The sequence below is a fragment of the Triticum aestivum genome, chromosome 4A (genome assembly GCF_018294505.1).
Source record: "Triticum aestivum cultivar Chinese Spring chromosome 4A, IWGSC CS RefSeq v2.1, whole genome shotgun sequence".
NCBI classification, from domain to species: domain Eukaryota; kingdom Viridiplantae; phylum Streptophyta; class Magnoliopsida; order Poales; family Poaceae; genus Triticum; species Triticum aestivum.
This window is the reverse complement of record NC_057803.1, coordinates 66,132,445-66,150,893: the sequence shown is the minus strand read 5'-3', so window position 1 is coordinate 66,150,893 and position 18,449 is coordinate 66,132,445. Positions and strand designations below refer to the sequence as shown.

At 44.3% G+C, this 18,449-nt stretch overlaps 2 protein-coding genes across 2 annotated transcripts; one reads left to right on the top strand and one right to left on the bottom strand.

The window, feature by feature from the left end:
- The first annotated feature begins 4,720 nt into the window (after positions 1 to 4,720).
- On the top strand, positions 4,721 to 5,262 carry LOC123085172 (histone H4). The gene has a single exon (XM_044506773.1). The coding sequence runs from the start codon at positions 4,807 to 4,809 to the stop codon at positions 5,116 to 5,118; it is 312 nt and encodes a 103-aa protein (XP_044362708.1). The 5' UTR covers positions 4,721 to 4,806; the 3' UTR covers positions 5,119 to 5,262.
- A 377-nt stretch (positions 5,263 to 5,639) lies between these two features.
- On the bottom strand, positions 5,640 to 13,836 carry LOC123085171 (filament-like plant protein 4). The gene is made up of 6 exons (XM_044506772.1): positions 13,343 to 13,836; positions 10,747 to 10,850; positions 10,148 to 10,343; positions 7,574 to 9,920; positions 7,433 to 7,493; positions 5,640 to 6,562 (listed from the first exon to the last, which is right to left on the bottom strand). Exons 2-6 carry the CDS (start codon positions 10,834 to 10,836, stop codon positions 6,137 to 6,139), a joined length of 3,120 nt encoding a protein of 1,039 aa, XP_044362707.1. The 5' UTR covers positions 10,837 to 10,850; positions 13,343 to 13,836; the 3' UTR covers positions 5,640 to 6,136.
- Positions 13,837 to 18,449: the final 4,613 nt, after the last annotated feature.

Genomic DNA, 18,449 nt, shown 5'->3' with positions numbered 1-18,449 from the left:
CCGAACTGGCCATCCTCAAGGCTTGTAGGTCATCAAAGAGATCGCTCGAACAGAGGGGCGGGCGCGGCGGCGGGCGGCGGGGCGTGGGAGCAAGGTAGGTTTCTTGGAGAGTGGAGTGAGTTGTTGAGAATAGCGGGGGAGATGATAAGGGTCTGCGATATTATTCTCTTCAGTTGCTTTAAAAAAAGTTTAGGTGCTTTTTAATACAAAGAAAAAAAATTCATGGTTTAGGCCCTGTTCGGCAACTCTCTAGCGTCTAGAAATCCTCAAATCCCACTCCAGAATCTCACCTCCTATCTGCCGCATCCCGCGGTAGACTGGTAGGGCTTCGCACACGCCAGTCTCCGACCGGGCCGACCCACGCAGAAGAAGCCGGTGTTGTAAGAAAAACAACGCAAAAAAGGAGCTGCTTCCGCTAGGATTCAAGTGCGCTAGCAGAGATAGCTACCTTGATCAGCGCTAGTGTTAAATTTACAGCGCGAAAACCTTTAGAACTAACTATATCGGCAGATCCAAAATATTTTCCCTTTTCTCAATCATTTAAAGAATATTCTAAATACTTAAAAAAAACTCTGAACAATTCTCAGAAACACGAACAAGTATTAAAAAATTGTCAAATTTTTAGATCCGTAACCAAATTTCAAAATGAAAGGAATGTATGAATTTGTGAACAAATTCTGAAAAATAGAAACATTTTTTCAATTCCATTTTTTGACAAACACAAACAATTTTTGAATTCACAAACAAATTTAAAAACGGGGACTTTCTTAAATTTGTGAATAAATATTGAAAATAAGGAACACATTTTGAAAACATGAACATTTTGGACAAAAGGGAACATTTTTTGCATCTGTGAACAAAATTTGAAACTCTGAACAAAATTTTAAAAAGGTGAATATTATGAACATTTTATTGAATTTGTGAATAAAATTTGAAAATAGGAACATTTTTTAACTTATGAACATATTTTGAAAGGCAAACATTTTTTCAAATATGCGAACATTTTTTCAAAATCAAGAAATGTAATTGAATTTTGAACAAAATATGAAACCGGAACACTTTTTGAACTGATGAACATTTCTTGAAAGGTGAACATTTTTTAAAATCACGATTTGTTTTAAAATTCTGAACAAATATAAAAAACATGAACATTTTTTAAACTTCCAATTTTTTATTTAATTGTGAACAATTTTTGAAATTCTGAAAAAATGAGTAGAAAAGGAATTACTAAATAAATTGTAAAAATAGAAGAAAGAGAAAATGCAAAAAATGAAAAAGAATAAGGAATAGAAGAAAAAAACAGAAAATGGAAAAATAACAAATAAAAACAAAAACCATAGAAAACCGGTTTAGGAACCTTCTGGAACCTTCCCAAAACCGATTAGGAACCTTCTACGAGGTTCCCAAAATCGGAAACTGTAGCGCGTGTGTCATCTTGTAAATGGGTCGGCCCACCTTGCTTGCTAATCGCTATCTTTGTGCGAACCAGCGACAGTTTATCGCAGAGAGCGGCAAATAGGAATTTCCGGATCTCGGTTCTAGCTCCCCAAAGAAAAATCAGGGATTTGGAAACACCGTTCGGCAGATCCAATCGCTAGTCCTGGGTTGGTCACTTGCTAGCCCATTAAGCTCATTTCTGTCTTGGTATGGAGGGAAGGGAGTTCGCTCCAGTCTTTTTTCCCTAAACAAAATATTTTCTTTCACTTCACGGTGGCAGCTCGCCGTAAATAACTTGAACTCTAGGTTTTGCGATATTTGGGATCCACGAAACACGTGCTCCCAGTTTTTGTATTACGACCCATCTCATACTCAAGAGCTAGCTTCCTGGAGCCAAGCCGTTCAAGACAGCTCCTCTCGTGGATTCAACGAATCTGGGAGGTGGGCAGTTGCCGAACACACCCTTAGCAAATATCGCAGTATTAAAACTACAGATTTTTAGGGCAACCAAACACGTCGTTGTAAACAGAAATATGGTAAAGAGCATCCACAACCACAATGAACAAATCTTATCAAATGTCCGCGGGCTAGGAGGTTTACTCGAGAGCCGCCAATGTTTATTCATATTCGTGAGAACCAGGGGGTTTACTCATACATAGCGGCAACAAACATCATGCAAGCGGTGTTGATAAACATGGATGGTATGAACGAGTAGTACACATGCTGACCCAAATACGGTTTGGTATTACAACTAGATGGGGATGGATGTTGATGATGGTGGTTGGTGGAGATGGATGATCTCAACGTCCCCTTGCACACAGTGATGAAGATGGCGATCTCCTTTTTGCATGCGGAGGTTAGGGTTCTGCCTTTTAGATGAGTTTCGCGTGTGTAAGTGTGTCTGATCTCTGATCTGATCCCATGGGGCGAAAGCAAACGACCAGAGGGAGGCGGCGGCATGTGGTACGACCGTGGGTACAAGCACTCGCGTTCATACCGTTGGCCATCTTGCACTCTAGAAGCTAGCGCAAGCTCCCAAATTCTCCCAATGCTTCATTACTTTTTTATGACAAGTGATAATCACGTCAATTGATGTGATCCCACCATAAATTTCTAAGGTTTCTTTCATAGTATCCCATTTTCTACCAAAATGTGCGATCTGGGGAAACTGACAAAGCCTACTATGCAGGCGCAAAATAAGCATCAAAAAACCATACATTCTGAACTCATCACCCATACCCCGTCATCGCGCTCATTGTAACTATGGACCATGATCCCACACACCTGGTAGAAATATGGGATTTTTCATACCAGATCGGCAGTAAGAGCCTCCCTTATCCTTGCACAGTCAGGGTGTGAACCTGGTAAGAACCTTTTGCACGTGAACTCATGCCCTGGCACACACATAATCACCCTCGTAAAAAAGGCTTCGGTGTCATATGAGTTCCTTTTACTTGGTCCATCCTTCGAGTGAGCCGATCAACCACTCCTTCTGCCAGTACAAATTGAGGATCTTGTGAATATGAGCCCAGGCATAATGGCCATCAAACACAACCGAATTCGGATGAATCCTTCCATCGTAATCCTTAATCAATAAACCTAGGCCCCTAAGAAGCCAAGGTCCTCCATGAACTACTCTCCTCCGGTACGCAAGGCAATACACCTAAAACATAAAAGAGTTTTTTTGCTAGCCTCTTTATACTTCGTCTCATGGGCTAGGATCCAAACAGATTTAAGTTTCTCAAACATTGTCGACGAGCTGAACACGCGGGTTGTGCTTAAAGGCCCGATTGCCAGCCATCTAGCGTTGCCTCAAATTGTTTTACTTCCACTTTTTCCATTGACCACCTCATTTAGTCTGCCCTCATGCAGATCAAGATGCTTCATCATCTCCTCTAGGTTTCCTAAGACCACACTCCCACCAACACAGACGATCCCTCGTTTGCCACCGTCGTGGCTAGGGTTCAAGGAGAAACCCTGATGAGGAGAAGCTGAAATCTATCCAAAGAGCAAATAGATCCATGCACAGCTCCCGTAATGGTGAACTCTCGTCGGCGATCAAGATCGACACGGGAGTAGGTTAAACCCTAATCGAGAGGGTAGGTCCTCTCACCTCTCTTTCCTGATATGCCTTGAATAGAACACATTTGTGAGTGTAAAAACACATTTGTAGTTGAAAAAGGAAAATCATTGGGCCCACCAAGAGTGGCAACAACAATGGTTGACGTGCCTGCTAGAATCTAGACTTTGAAGGTAGCCTTGCCTTAGTCGTGTCAGGCCAGATCTAGTACATCAATACTCACAACCCTAGTCAACCATCGCAGCACCAAACATTCTGGTTTAGTGGGCCATGCACAAAATTACAGGAGCTCCTAGTTGACGCCTGACGCCTGTGTGCGTTAACTAGGGGTGCCTTCGCTGAAGGCAAGCCCAGTGGGTCCCCACTATACCCCGCATGTTGCTTTTTTTGTTCAGTTTTGTAGTTGTTTTTAGGAGTTGGATATTTTTAGAACTATTGAAAAATAGAAAAAATAATTTAGAAACTTTTTCAGTATGTGTTACATAAAAAAGTTTACCATATATAAAAATATATTTAGTGTCTATTTATAAAATATTCATCGTATAATTTGAAAAGTCCATTATATATTAAAAATGTTCAATTTATATAAAAAATAGTCATCGTATATTATAGAAATTTGTCCAGTGTGTATTTAAAAATGTGTAGCATATACTGGAAAAGTTCAGTGAGTATTTGAAAAATGTTCACCGTATATTGAGAAAAAGTTCAGAATATATTGCACAACCTATATAAAAGAAGAAATATGCAAAAAGTATTAAAAAGCTAAAGAGGAAGAAGACTGAACATCTAAAAAACAGAAAAAAAAGAAGAAGAAACGAAACAAAAAAACTATACACATTTGTTTTTTGAGAAATGAAACAGCTGAAAAAAAAGACAGCCGAAAAGGCCGGCCTGTCTGGAGGCTGGCTTCAGCGAAGCGGCGACTGTGGTATGCCGCCCGCGGCGGCACATGGGATTGGCCCAAAATTTCCATCTCCCCCGTGAACGCACAGAAAAATTCCCGCTCAGCCCTTCTGCCTGAATTCCATCCCCCCCGCGCGGGCAGCCGCGATCCGCGCCCCTACCCGCTCGACCAATAGGAACCAGCCCACCTCGATCCAACGGCTAAGGCCATCGCGCTCGCCCCTCACGCGGATCGCTCCCCGATCCAACGCCTCCCGCGACCCTCCTCCAGCTCTATATATCCCCGCCCACTCGTCTCCCCCCAAACCATCCAATCCCAAGCAACAGAAAACAAAATCCCCAAATCCATCTTCGTGCCCGGGAAAGGAAGAGAGAGAGCGGCGGAGATGTCTGGGCGCGGCAAGGGCGGCAAGGGGCTGGGCAAGGGCGGCGCGAAGCGGCACAGGAAGGTGCTGCGCGACAACATCCAGGGCATCACGAAGCCGGCGATCCGGCGGCTGGCGCGCCGGGGCGGCGTGAAGCGCATCTCGGGGCTCATCTACGAGGAGACCCGCGGCGTGCTCAAGATCTTCCTCGAGAACGTCATCCGCGACGCCGTCACCTACACGGAGCACGCGCGCCGCAAGACCGTCACCGCCATGGACGTCGTCTACGCGCTCAAGCGCCAGGGCCGCACCCTCTACGGCTTCGGCGGCTAGGCTTTCCTTTCCTCGTGGCGGCTTGTTTACGGAGGGAGTGCCTGTTCATCCTGTTGGTGTTGGTAGTTTGGTGCCGAATGTTGTGTTCCTGATGTAACCGTGCCCTGTTGCAGTGAAGTAAATCCTGGTGTCTTATTTCAAGAATGCCGTGATTGTGCCCCTTTTAATCCAATGCCAGAAATGCGTGCGCTTCTCTTCTTTTGCGGCTGATTTCTTCTTTGGACAATTGCTTTGCCCTGGTTCTTGCAGTTGCAGTCGTGTTGTTTTAGAGAACTCTAAATTATGACCTCCCAAATTGGTGATGGCGCTTCAACATGCTCGCAGAAGGAAATATTAGCGGTGCTTTTTCCCTTGTCACCAATGTTTAGTTGGAATGGACAACCAGGATTGCAATTTGCGTTCGTTGTATTTTCTGGATTGTTGAGAAAGAAAACTAGGCTGTTGTTTTTGCTGTTTCTGAATTGGTATAAGCTGTCTTACCAGCAGCAAGGATGTATGAGTAACATAGAAGACACAAAATGGGCAACAAAAATCTTTCTTCAGATTTTGACACTGATAAACAGATATAAACACAATGATAACCTTCAAACTGACGCAGGTTAACTTAGCTGTACATGAAGCCAGTTTTGGCACCAACGACATACACAGACTACTTCTCACAAGAGAATGGAACACAAACAAACAGCAGCTCTCTTCTTCATGCAGGTAAGCACCATGTACAGTGAGGTTTTAGTGAGGTTTCAGACAAACAGCAACCCAGAAAAAACTCTAGAAGAAGATAACGACAGCTAACACACACACACTCTCTCTCTCACACACAACCTGGTCATAACCGCTCGACTGCAAGGCAAGTATTACTCCAGCAACTGAACCACCGGAGGCGTCACCCCAAAATAATACACAAGCAGATTCGCCGAGTAGCTCTATAGAAACCCATGACCCGTTTTCATCCGTCATCCATCCATTCGCCGAAGAATCAACAAGCCAACATCACATAATCTTGCAATCCAGCTAATGTTCACTCTTTGCCCTTGGCGAAGAACCGACTAAAGCCCCGGCTTTGTTTCTCGGGCAACTGGTTAGCAAATGAGGAAGAGGATGAGGATCGCGACCTATGCTTTGGGCGCTTGGAACTGTTTGTTGAAAGAGAAGGGCTTCCGTCCGCATCAGAAGGGGTCATGTGGGTCTTGTATCCGTTGAGGGGAGATACATTCTCTGACTCCAGCATTTCCTGATCTGTATCATGCTGGCCTGATGGTTTCTGGGCATACTCGCCTTCGGTTGTTCCTGCCGCGTCTTGCAAGAAGTCCTCCATTCGTTGCCGGGTTGGCGAGGCACCCATTGACTCTGCTGGAGGACGCATAGCTTGCAGTTGACGACCAAGAATCAACATGGTCTCCTGGCACTCTGCAAGCTTTTCTGCTGCGGCCGCTATTTCCACCTCCTGCCACCGATTTAAACAAGAATAAGTGTGTTATAAGTGTTTTGTAAGTCTTGAATTTCCAGAAAAGACCATTGCTTTCAGCATTACAAATTTACAACCTAGTCTGAAGTAACCCGGAAATGAGCTTATAACATATTTAGCGCTTGCCGCTTGATTCTTAGTAGGATATCATTTATTGCTAACATATTTTTCATAGTTAAAATTCTACATTCAGAAATCACAAGCACAACAGATGAACATAAGTACTCCCTCCGTTCCTAAATATAAGTCTTCTTATATGGACTACATACGAAGCAAAATGAGTGAATCCACACTTTAAAATACGTCTATATACATCCGTATTTAGTTCATATAGAAATCTCTAAAAAGACTTATATTTAGGAACGGAGGGAGTGATTTGGAATTGTGCCATCATGAACATGCAGAATTCAGCAGTGGAACAAACATTACAATGCAATCTTTACTTATTTATTTTTGAAAAGGGGTTTTCACTGATTTCTGTTGCCAGAATCCAACAGTATGGTACAACGTTGCCAAAAGAAGAAAAAGGAACCAAAAGGGAAGACAACATTCATCAGCCAACCTAACAGTGAAACTTAACAGGGCAGATCGCTCCGAAAGAGCCACACAGAGATATAAATAGATATTGTGAATCTAAGAACATCTCTTGCACTCCCTCCGATCCGAATTAATTGACGCATCCTCTATACAATGTCAACCGAATTAATTGTTGAAGCGTCTATACAATGCCAGTTTGACATTGTATAGAGGCTGTGTCAATTAATTCGGATTGGAGGGAGTACTACAATCACACACTTGGATGTGTGTTTGAGAAAAGGAGCTCTAGCACTTATTAGTTATTATTAGTACCTGCTTTGATTTGGTGTCGTCAACCTCTTCCACATGCATTGAACTCTGCTCGTTTTCGTACCTTCATATCACAAAGTCAAGTGAGAAGAAACTAAGCAGATGCACATATACTAACTACTCATAAATAGATTTCAGTATTACCTTTCCATCTTCTCTTCGAGATCTTTGTATCTGGCTAAGTCATCCTGATGACTTTGTCTTTCATCCCCGAGTTCAGCTGTTAAAGTCTCTATTTTGGACTGCAACACTTCTATTTCCTTTTCTAATTCAACTTTCCTTGATTCAAGAATCTTGTAGGATTCAACCATACACTTCAGCTGCGTCTCAGCCAAGCTGTTTGAATTCTCGCTGGCAGACAACCTGGATGTAAGCTCTTCCAGGTTTTTCTCCATCTCACTAAACCTACACTTTGTATCTTCTATCATTTCACTGCATCTCGCTAGTTCTGTCTCCAGATTAATCTTCTCAGATTTAAGTCGCTCGTAGTCCTCCGGTGAGCACATCTGCACTGCAGTCTTAACATCGAATCCGGCATCATTAGGCCCCACAATCTCAGGATCAGAAGATGGATGAGGAATAAGTGGGCAAGGGCCAGAAGATGAATGAGGCTGCACTTTATTTTCAAGTAGTGTCACTTTGTCAACATAATCCAAATTATTACTGTCTGCTTCATTTGTGCTGTCTCTCAACATTGTGAACTTGATCTCACTAGTTTCTGACAAGATGTGAGATAGTGTCATAATGATGTCATTTATGACATTTTCATTTGATAGAACTTTCTCAACTAGCGCAGAGAATTGCTGAATTTTCTCAGAAAGCCCACCATAATCAGAAGACGGTCTCTGGTGCTTGGACATTTCTTGATCAAGTGACTTAACAAAGTCTTGAATCTTCAAGATGGCATTTATAACTTCTTGATCCATGGAATGCTTACTCCCAATGCTCAACCTCTTGTCTTGGTTCATTAATGATTCACTTTCAGAAACTTCAACCATCTTGCTTGCATTCATTAAATCTGCCTCTTCTTCAATATCCTTAAGAATATTTCTGATACTGTTTAGTACCTTCCCAGCATTGTTCTGTGGTGATTCAGAGTCCAGCAAAGAAGATAATCTGGACTGCAGTTTCAAGAGTGGAGATCCCTCGGACAGCTGCTGTTTACTAGATGGAGTTCCAGGCAATGGTACTGACTGCAAATCTTTAACACCATCACTCTCAGTAAGACCAGATACAGCAGCCTCAGCATCAACCATCTTTACTTTGTCAACAGCATTGTCATGGCCATTGGCTTCAGAAGGCAAACAAGCTAGTCTCTCCATCTCTAGGAAGTCATCCATCAGTTCCAACCGATTGGAGCCATCAGTCACACTACTCTTAGCTACTTTCTCTTTCTTGATGTGTGATAGCTCAGATACCAGAGCATTGGCCCAAGACTCGGTACAACTGCCTTCATCATCAACACCATCTTCAGACATGGAAGTCATACTAGGTGGATTGCTTCCATTTTGACTATGTGCACCATCAAAGTGGATATCCATGTTTGGATTTGATGGACTCTTACGTTGGTTACCAGTCACCATTTGAACTTCCAAGGTGCGAAGCTTGCCCGCTATCTTAGCGTACATGCTTCTTGAAGTTTGTAGCTCACTGTTCCGTTTTGTCAATGCCTCTTTGAGCATCTTAGTTTCTTCTTCCATAGTTAACAAACGTGCAGTCAGAAACTCATTCTCTTTCTGCATGTGCTGTAGGTTATCAAAAGCATAATCAGGAACTGGAGACATAGGGGACATAGGACGATGGAAGCTATTATTCTTTGCAGGGGATCGTCGCAATCTGTTGTCTCCATAATCTCTGCCCATTCCCAGGCTCTCAACTTCCATTTTCATCTGAGCTAATGCAGCAGGGCCTGGTAACTTTTTCCGAACAAGACCACGCAATCTTTGGCATTCAGCTTCCAGCTTTGTGATTTTCTTAACATCCTCCAGGTGCTGTTTAGTTGCTACATCAGCTGAGCGCACACTCATGTTCTTTTCTTCATTGCGGATTTCAAGCTCTTTGGTGACAACATGTACTTCATACTTCAGTGAATTTATTTCCCTTTCACCTGACTGAATTGTGCTTTTCAAGACTTCAATTTCAGCTTCTGCTTGAGCCTTTTCCTCATCAATTTTCATCAACAAATCTGCCCGCTCTTGGAGTGATCTTGAGAGTGCATCATTCTCAGCACCAGCCCTTATGAGCTCATGGTCAAATTCAAGCAACTTTTCTTCCAACTCGGCCTTTATCTTCTCCCACTGTTTGGTTTTCGCAAAAACTACATCATGTAGCTTCTGCTCGCCTTCTTCCTTCACAGTTCTTACTTGCTTCATGCATTCCTTTAGAGCACCATCCAGATGGGCAGCTCTTTCCTCAGCTGCTAGCTTAGACAATGTAACAGTTTCTAGCTGAACCTTCAGTGCCGAGGCCTCCGCTTCAGCTTTCTCCCAACCTAACATAACAACATATACATACCATCAATAATTTAATTATAGTCATTTCATAAAAGGAGCACAGATCACTGGAGAAATTTTTTCTGCCTACTAAAGTAAACTATCATTCACTGCTGTAAGGTTCATGGAAAATGAGGAAGGTCTAGTAAAGACAGCAGTTACAGAGAGTAAATAATTCTACCCAGATCCAGAAAAGAGAGAATGAATATAGAGTTCTTTTACGCACCTGATACAGCTTCTTCAGCAACTTTAGCATGTTGTTTCACTAGGGCATCTTTGGTAGTGATCTCAGATTGTGATGCAGACAGTTTCTCATTCAAGGTTTTCACCTTTTCATCCAAGACTTTCACTTGTTCTTCAGAATCAGTAAGATGTGCATATGTTTCCGGTGAAATCTGCACAAATTTCGGAACTTTATCCTCCTGCAAAATAGAAGTTAATTTTAGAAGGAAACAAACATTGTCATACAGGTTTGAAACACAGCCAACACAAGACACTCATGGGGCCAAAATAAGTAGCTAAAAATTTGGCTGCAAGGGCAGCAACTTGAGGCAGCAGATCATGCACAATCACTTGGTAAGGATTTTGTTGTTGTTGGAAATGGCAGCATTTTATTGATTATTCGCAATGTATCTAGGTTATACAAATACAATAGGGTTTAAATCTTAAACCACTGGTTAAATCATAAGAACATCTGTGCTACTGAAATTATGAACTATTTGCATTAGCTTTGTCAATGAGGAAATTTGAGGACAGACAGTACTATAGAATGACACCACTGACACTTCAGCAAATCCAAATCAAAATAGTACTGAAGACACAAACCTGTTCTGCTTGATTAGAGTTCTGCAAGACATCTGCGTTTGAGGATTTGTCCGATGATTTCTTCTTCCACGGCCAACTACGCCGGTCCATCTCACACAATGTATCTGATCAAAGAAGGTAAATATCTGTAATCAGCGAACCTAATGCAACAAACTTGCCCATATATATATATATATATATATATATATATCGATCATATACAAGTGCGTTGCTAAATAGTAACTGAATTTTTGTTTGTTTGTCAACAACCACGATCACAAGACAAAGGCAACAGTAGATAGGCATCAAATGAAATGTATCATTTGAGAGCAGACAAATGAAAAAAGCATCATGGCAAGGAAAAGCTCTCCTTTCCTTTCATATCCATACAAATTTCAGTATTGACAGTACTTGCAAGAACCAAATTTGCATATAAAGTCATATAACAAAATAGCTGGCAAGCATTTGACTCTCCACCGTTGTCACTATATGGAAGTCCTGATATGTATGGTGTTCCTTACAACTCAGGTTTCCTACAATGAGCTGACAGACTGGCGCATGTATCCAAACTCCAATAGCATAAGTTTTTGTAGTATTACAGCTAAAGGCTAGAGCTACAGAGGACAGTGGAATTGACGAGGAAAGCCAACAAAATACATCATAAGCCAATTTTAAGAAGAGAACGCACAAAAAACCAGCACAAACTATCAGACAAAATATTGCTCATATACGTGACCAGCAAACCAAATTCAGTAAGCAAGCATTTGACTCCACCATTGTCACTATATGGAAAACGTTATCAGTAACATTTTTCCTGCGCGCACATACAACATCCATAATTCACACTGCTACCAAGAATCCCTAATCCACAGATAAGGTCATGCACATACAGTGGGACACCGGTGGTTGGGCAAGTACACACTTCAGTTGAGATCACAGTCGGTCCACCATATATGGTATGTACAATACAAGCAATCAACCACTCACAACCAATCCACAGAACAGATCAGCACAAGGTACGCAACATAAACCCCGCGTACCTGAAGCATCCAGCCAGCGTCACATATTCCATTTGGCAAGATCCAAAAACCTAAGCCTGCGTCACAATTCACACAGCTAGGGCTATATAGGATACTAAGATAGGACCATGGCCAACAAGGAGGAGGAGGAGGGCAAGTAGGCCAAAAGAATTCCCGATCCCGTCCAAAGTTGGGGTGCCCCCCCACCCGAGAGGCCGCCAAGTTGCAGCAGCAACAGCCGATCCGATCCGATCACCGTCACGCCAGGGCCAGGCCAGGGCATTGACGCGGGGCAAGTAACGAAGAGTCGTGTCACGTACTCAACAGTCATGGCTCATCTCGTGGCTGTGCTCACCTAACTGGGCTTAATTAAGGCGGCAGCAGTATCTCTATGCATGGACCCATGGCGCCCAGGCTGTAGCGTGTGGAGTTTGACGCGGACGGCAGCGAGGGCGGGCGGCCTCGGTCTCGGCAAGCGCGGCAGTTAAGGGCGGCACCTAAGACGCCCGCGGGAGTAATGGCCGGCGTGGCCTGGCCGCATCGAATGTTTATTTAAGCCCATGCGGAGGGTTTGGTTTGGCCGTGGCCGTGGCCGGACTGACTGACGGACGGACGGGGTGGATGAGATGACCGGACAATCCAACTCGCCGCCCCGGGGAAGAAGGTGGATTCTTCTTGAACTGGAAGGTGGCTCTGGCTATAATAAAGATGATGGCGCGCGTGAGCCGGAGTGAAAGCCCGGAGCTACCACAAACACGATACGGGCCATTAATGGCGGTGCTCCCTCGGCTGATTGGATTTTTAACCAGATGTGACACTCCTCTTAAATCCTTTCCTTGCAGGTTCTCGCTAGCTAGCAGGCGCGCCCATTTTTACCGTCTCCTTTTACTAATCTTGTACGATCTCTTTTTACTAATCCTGTACTCCCGGAGGAGTACCAACGATTCAAATACCACCGGAGGAAAGGAAGGAAGCCGTGGCCGTACTTGTTGTTCGATGCTGTCACGGGTAAAAAACTAAAAATCGGTACTGTGTGGGGTGGCGATTTCATTCACTGGGTGGAATGGAAGTCTTGGAACGAAATCATGGGGTAGACAAAACGTGACCAAAGCGAGCGGCCACGGCATGGCGCCTGACTGATTGATTGCGCTCGCGAGAGCTAGCGCAGCAGTTGGCGACGAGCCGACGCTGTGCGATTTCACTGGGGCTGGACTACTACTAGTGGTATGATTTCGTTCGTAAGAGACAAGGGGACACGAGCCAGGAAGCCCGGGAAGGCGAAACGAGCGGCGCCCAGTGAAACGAAAATGCCCGGGGACTGTAACGGAGGAGAGAAACCGGGCTGATAAACAGTGAAATCCATCCGGAGAGCACGGCTTGAACCGAGGAGCTTTTTTTTTGAATGATGAACACTATTCGAACTCTCGAAGAAAACCATCGCAGATACGGCAAGGCTCCGCGAGAACAACCCAGAAAATCCACGCGCCATTGCACGCACGAGCAGCAAGCGCGGCCGCGCCACGGCGACGGCGAGAGATACAGGAAAATAGAGAGAGATAGTATGCAGGCGTGGAGCAGAGGGGGGAGCGGGGACTTACGGGAGGCGAGGGGCGCGGCTCAGGCAGGCGCTGCGCGGAATGCAGATCCGGCGGGGCGCCCCAATTCCGGCGGCGGCTGGATCTGGCGCGCCGCTCCGATCGGCGGCGGGGGGAGTGTCGGTGGCTGGCGCGCGCGATGCGGTCGTCGCTTGCAGCGCACACTTGCTCCAATCAGTCAGGCGGAGGCGCTTTAGCCGGGTGGATTGCGCTGGATGCCCTCCACTCCCCCCGCCTTTTACCCCGGCCCTCGCCTCGCCTCGCGTCGCCCCTTTTTGCTCCCCGCGCCTTTTGCCCCTTTGGAATCGCACCTCCTCCTCCTCCTGGCAGCACGAGCGGCAGGCGGCAAGCAGGCGCGGCCTCGCTGCTGCTAGCTCGTGGCTGCGGCCTCGGCGTGCTCGGTGCTCCTGGTTCGGTAATGCAGCTCTGCTCTCGGTCTAGCAATGGAGTGTGGAGGCTGGGTGGGGGAGAGGGGAGGGGGAGGGCGGGGTGGGGAATGGAGGCGCGGGTGCTTTTTGTTATGGGGTGCCGCTGCTGCCGGTAGGTGGGCTAAAAAGCGGGGGCGATGGCAGGGGAGGGGGAGGAGGAGGCGGAGAGGGAAGAAAGTGGCGAGTGGGGAAAAGCGAGGAGAGTGATGTGCTCGCTGTGCTGTGCTGTGCTGTGCTGAGAGAGAGGGAGAGAGAGAGCGAGAGTCCGGGGGAGTGATGGCAGCAGAGAATTACACGTCAACTAATACATCCTCCTGCAATAAGAAAAATAGTACGTCATGAACAGACTTGCTGCAGTGCTAGTTTCTCATCAAGTTCTGCTTACTTTTTCTTAAGAAAAATATCGTCCTGTACATCATGATTTTTTCACAGTGGCGAAAACGAAGAGGAAAAACTTTGAGAAAAACTAATGCAAGGCACCCGCCGCATCAGGGGCAAAGTATGATGTCAAAATAAAAAGAAATTATTTTCTTGGCAAACTCGAAGGCTCGACCCATCTTCATTTTAAATATGAGAGATGGTGGGTATTTACGCTATTTGTATTCACATCATAAACATTTATGTCGTCGAATTGCTCATTGACGTAAGCGACGGCGATCATTTATTGAATACATACCTTTTTATGCAACCTTTTGACCCAAAGATGCTAACATTTTTGTCGTCAAATTGTTCATTTACATAAGCGACAATGATCATTTATTGGATTATACATTTTGTGAAACTTTTTGACGCAAAGACGCTAAGATTTTCGTCGTCAAATTGCTCATTTACATAGCGACAATGATCACTTATTGGAATATACATTTTGTGCAACCTTTTTGACCCAAGGCACTAGAGGATGACCGTCGTGAACTTGTGAGTGAACCGGTGACGCCCTCACACTCTGGGCTTGCACGTAAGACATTGTGCTTCAGTGTCATGACTTGGCGGATCACCTCGCTGCCTCGAATTGTGAGTACTACAATGGTGATATTTTCACAATCTCCAATCGTTACCTGCGAAGACTACAATTGTACTACGACACCTAACCATGAGTAACTTCATGCATGGTATATTTGAGTGATGATCTCCGTCTCTACATGTTGTAAAATATCACCAATGGAAAAGATCGTGAGGAATATTTGCCAGTTGTACCTTTAAGGCCCTGTTTGTTTAAGCTTTTGCTTCAGCTTTTTCAGCTTTTTCACTTTGGCCTAAAAGTCATAAAAGCTTCTAAGTAGGTGCTTTTGAAGCTTTTTTGGCTTTTGATGAATCAATATAATCTATTTGAGCTCCAAAAGCCATAAAAGCTCCAAAAACACCTATTTAGGAGTTTTTATGGTTTTTTAGCCAAAGTGGAAAATCTGCAAAAAACAGAAGCAAAAGCCCAAACAAACAGGGCCTTAAAGGAAAAAACCAAAGTTCTGATCCATTAGCACTCGGCCGTGTTCCACCGAGAGGAACAAGCTGGACCAGTACCAGATATTTAAGTACCCTCTCACTACCACTCGGTCGTACACCATCGAGAGAAACAAGCCGGACCAGTACCAGATCCTCAAGTACCCTCTTACTACCGAGTCGACCATGCCCACGGGAGGAACAAGCTTGACCAGTACCAGATCCTCAAGTACCCTCTGACCATCGAGTCAGCAATGAACAAGATAGAGGGCAACAACACACTGATCTACTTTCATTTGGCTAACTTCCAAGTCAGTAATGAAGAATCCTACCTACTGTCTGAACAATACGTGAGTGTTGCCGAGCGCCCCGAGTGCCAAGGGACAGTTCTAAAGACCGCTATCAATTGCCCGCAATTGATAACCGTCTCGGGGACTACACCCAGTGGGTGCACTCAGCGTGCCCCCACCGAAAAGTGACTCGTGTCAAGCTAAAAAATGGCAAACAACCACAGGGCAAAACTGCTACAGTTCTAAGACTACCACCGACTGCATCCAGTCAGCAGTAGCCTCGGGGACTACACCCAGTGGGTGCAATCAGCGTGCCCCACTGGATCGTGATCACTCGGAAACGCTCTGGCAAGATCCCGAATGAAAGCGACAAAAGAAGAATAAGTCCAAAGACTCATGTCGACTGATTCCAGTCAACAGGAGCCTCAGGGACTACACCCAGTGGATGCACTCAGCGTGCCCCCACTGGAATATGAACACCCAGTGGGTGTGCCCTATTAATGACCCACAAGTATAGGGGATCAATTGTAGCTCTTTTCGATAAGTAAGAGTGTCGAACCCAACGAGGAGCAGAAGGAAATGAGAAGTAGTTTTCAGTAAGGTAATGTCTGCAAGTGCTGAAATTGTAAGTAGCAGAGCAGTTTGATAGCAAGATAATTTGTAACAAGCAAGTAACGATAGTAATAACAAAAGTGCAGCAAGGTAGCCCAATCCTTTTGAGGCAAAGGACAGGCCAAAACGGTCTCTTATGATAAGCAAAGCGTTCTTGAGGGTACATGGAAATTTCATCTAGTCACTTTCATCATGTTGGTTCGATTTGTGTTTGCTACTTTGATAATTTGATATGTGGGTGGACCAATGCTTAGGTGTTGTTCTTACTTCAACAAACCTCCTACTTATGATTAACCCTCCCGCAAGCATCCACAACTACAAGAAAAGTATTAAGAATAAATTCTAACCATAGCATTAAACTTTTGGATCCAATCGGTCCCTTACGGAATAGCGCATAAACTAGGGTTTAAGTTTCTGTCACTCTCGCAACCCATCATCTAATTGCTACTCCATAATGCATTCCCTTAGGCCCAAATATGGTGAAGTGTCATGTAGTCGACATTCACATGACACCACTAAGGGAATCACAACATACATACTATCAAAATATCGAACACATATCAAATTCACATGATTACTTGCAACATGATTTCTCCAGTGACCTCGAGAACAAAGGTAACTACTCACAAATGCTAAACATGCTCATGAAGAGAGGGGTATTAAATAGCATATTGGATCTGAACATATAATCTTCCACCAAATAAACCATATAGTAATCAACTACAAGATGTAATCAACACTACTAGCCACCCACAAGTATCAACCTATAGTTCCGGTAACAAGATTGAACACAAGAGATGAACTAGGGTTTGAGAGGAGATGGTGTTGTTGAAGATGTTGATGGAGATTGCCCTCCCCAAGATGGGAGAGTTGTTGGTGATGATGATGACGATGATTTCCCCCTCTGGTAGGGAAGTTTCCCCGGCGAAATCGCTCTGCCGGAGGGCAAAAGTGCTCCTGCCCAAGTTTCGCCTCGAGGCGGCGGCGCTTCATCCTGAAAGTTCTCCCCTTATTTTTTCTAGGTCAAATGACTTATATACCAAAAGATGGGCACCGGAGGTGGGCCGGGGAGGGCACAACCCACAAGGGCGCGCCTGGGCTGCCTGGGCACCCAGGTGGGTTGTGCCCACTTGGTGGGCCCCCTCTGGTAGTTATTTGCTCCAATAATTCTTAAATAATCCATAAAAAACCCCATGAAGTTTCAGCTTGTTTGGAGTTGTGCAGAATAGATGGCCTGACGTAGCTTTTCCAGGTCCAGATTTCCAGCTGCCAGAATTCTCCCTCTTGGTGTGTGCCTTGCAAATTATGAGAGAAAAGGCATTAGAATTACTCCCAAAAGCATTATTATGGATAAAATATATTATAAATAACAGTAAAAAAACATGATGCAAAATGGACGTATCAACTCACCCAAGCTTATACTTCGCTTGTCCTCAAGCGAAAACCGAAATCAAAAACATGTCCACATGCTTTGAGAGAGAGGTGTCGATAAAAACAAAATAAGAACATAGAAACATCATGTTAATTATTATAACAACAAATTAAACATAGGACTTTTATCATAGAACTTTTATCATATACTTCTCATGAATAAGTAATAGTTCATCACACAATCGAAGTATAACGCAAAAACTCTATTAGAAACCAACAAACTATGTTCTCACTCAACTTTGCAACTACAATTCATCATCTTTTCAGGAAGAGTCACGTGTCAGAGCCTTTAGGAAAGTCCACATACTCAACCATCATATAGTCTTCTATGATTGCTAACACTCACCTCGTACCCATGAGCAAAACATTTCAACCGGACACATAGAAAGATAGGGGCTTATGGTTTCGCCTCCCAACATACTCACCTCAAGGGTGATGTCAACAATAATAACTCATGCGGCCCATATTCAACTGGACATATGTGCCTAGATCTTTCCTCACCATATGATGCTTGCCAAATGAGAAAAATAAAAGGAATAGAGAGAAAAACTTTGACTCTTGCATAAAAGTAAATACATAAAAGTCAAATATAGGCCCTTCGTAGAGGGAAGCGGAGGTTGCCATGCGCTTATTTGTTTGTATGCTCAATCCCTTAGTGCAAAAGAACATCACGTTACATTGCCCATTGTGATGGCGACCTTTATTATGCAGTCTGTCACTTTTATTCTTCACCATCACAAGTTCGTGCAACACTCAATTTTCTCTTACACTAAATGATCTCACACTTTTAGAAGCAATTTTATTGCCTTTTTGCACCGATGATAACTTACTTGAGGGATCTTGGTCAATCCCTAGGTAGGTGTCGTGGGTTTGTCACGGCAGATGTCCTTGTGAAAGGACTTAGTCATGGAG

What these genes read in the sequence shown, in the direction of transcription:
- LOC123085172 (XM_044506773.1), top strand. Translation starts at nt 4,807, where the DNA reads ATGTCTGGGCGCGGCAAGGGCGGCAAGGGGCTGGGCAAGGGCGGCGCG.
- LOC123085171 (XM_044506772.1), bottom strand. Translation starts at nt 10,836, where the DNA reads ATGGACCGGCGTAGTTGGCCGTGGAAGAAGAAATCATCGGACAAATCC. An exon ending in TGCTGAAGAAGCTGTATCAG is followed by an intron (nt 9,921 to 10,147) that starts GTGCGTAAAAGA and finishes TTGTTATGTTAG; the next exon opens with GTTGGGAGAAAGCTGAAGCG. An exon ending in CTCGAAGAGAAGATGGAAAG is followed by an intron (nt 7,494 to 7,573) that starts GTAATACTGAAA and finishes TGTGATATGAAG; the next exon opens with GTACGAAAACGAGCAGAGTT.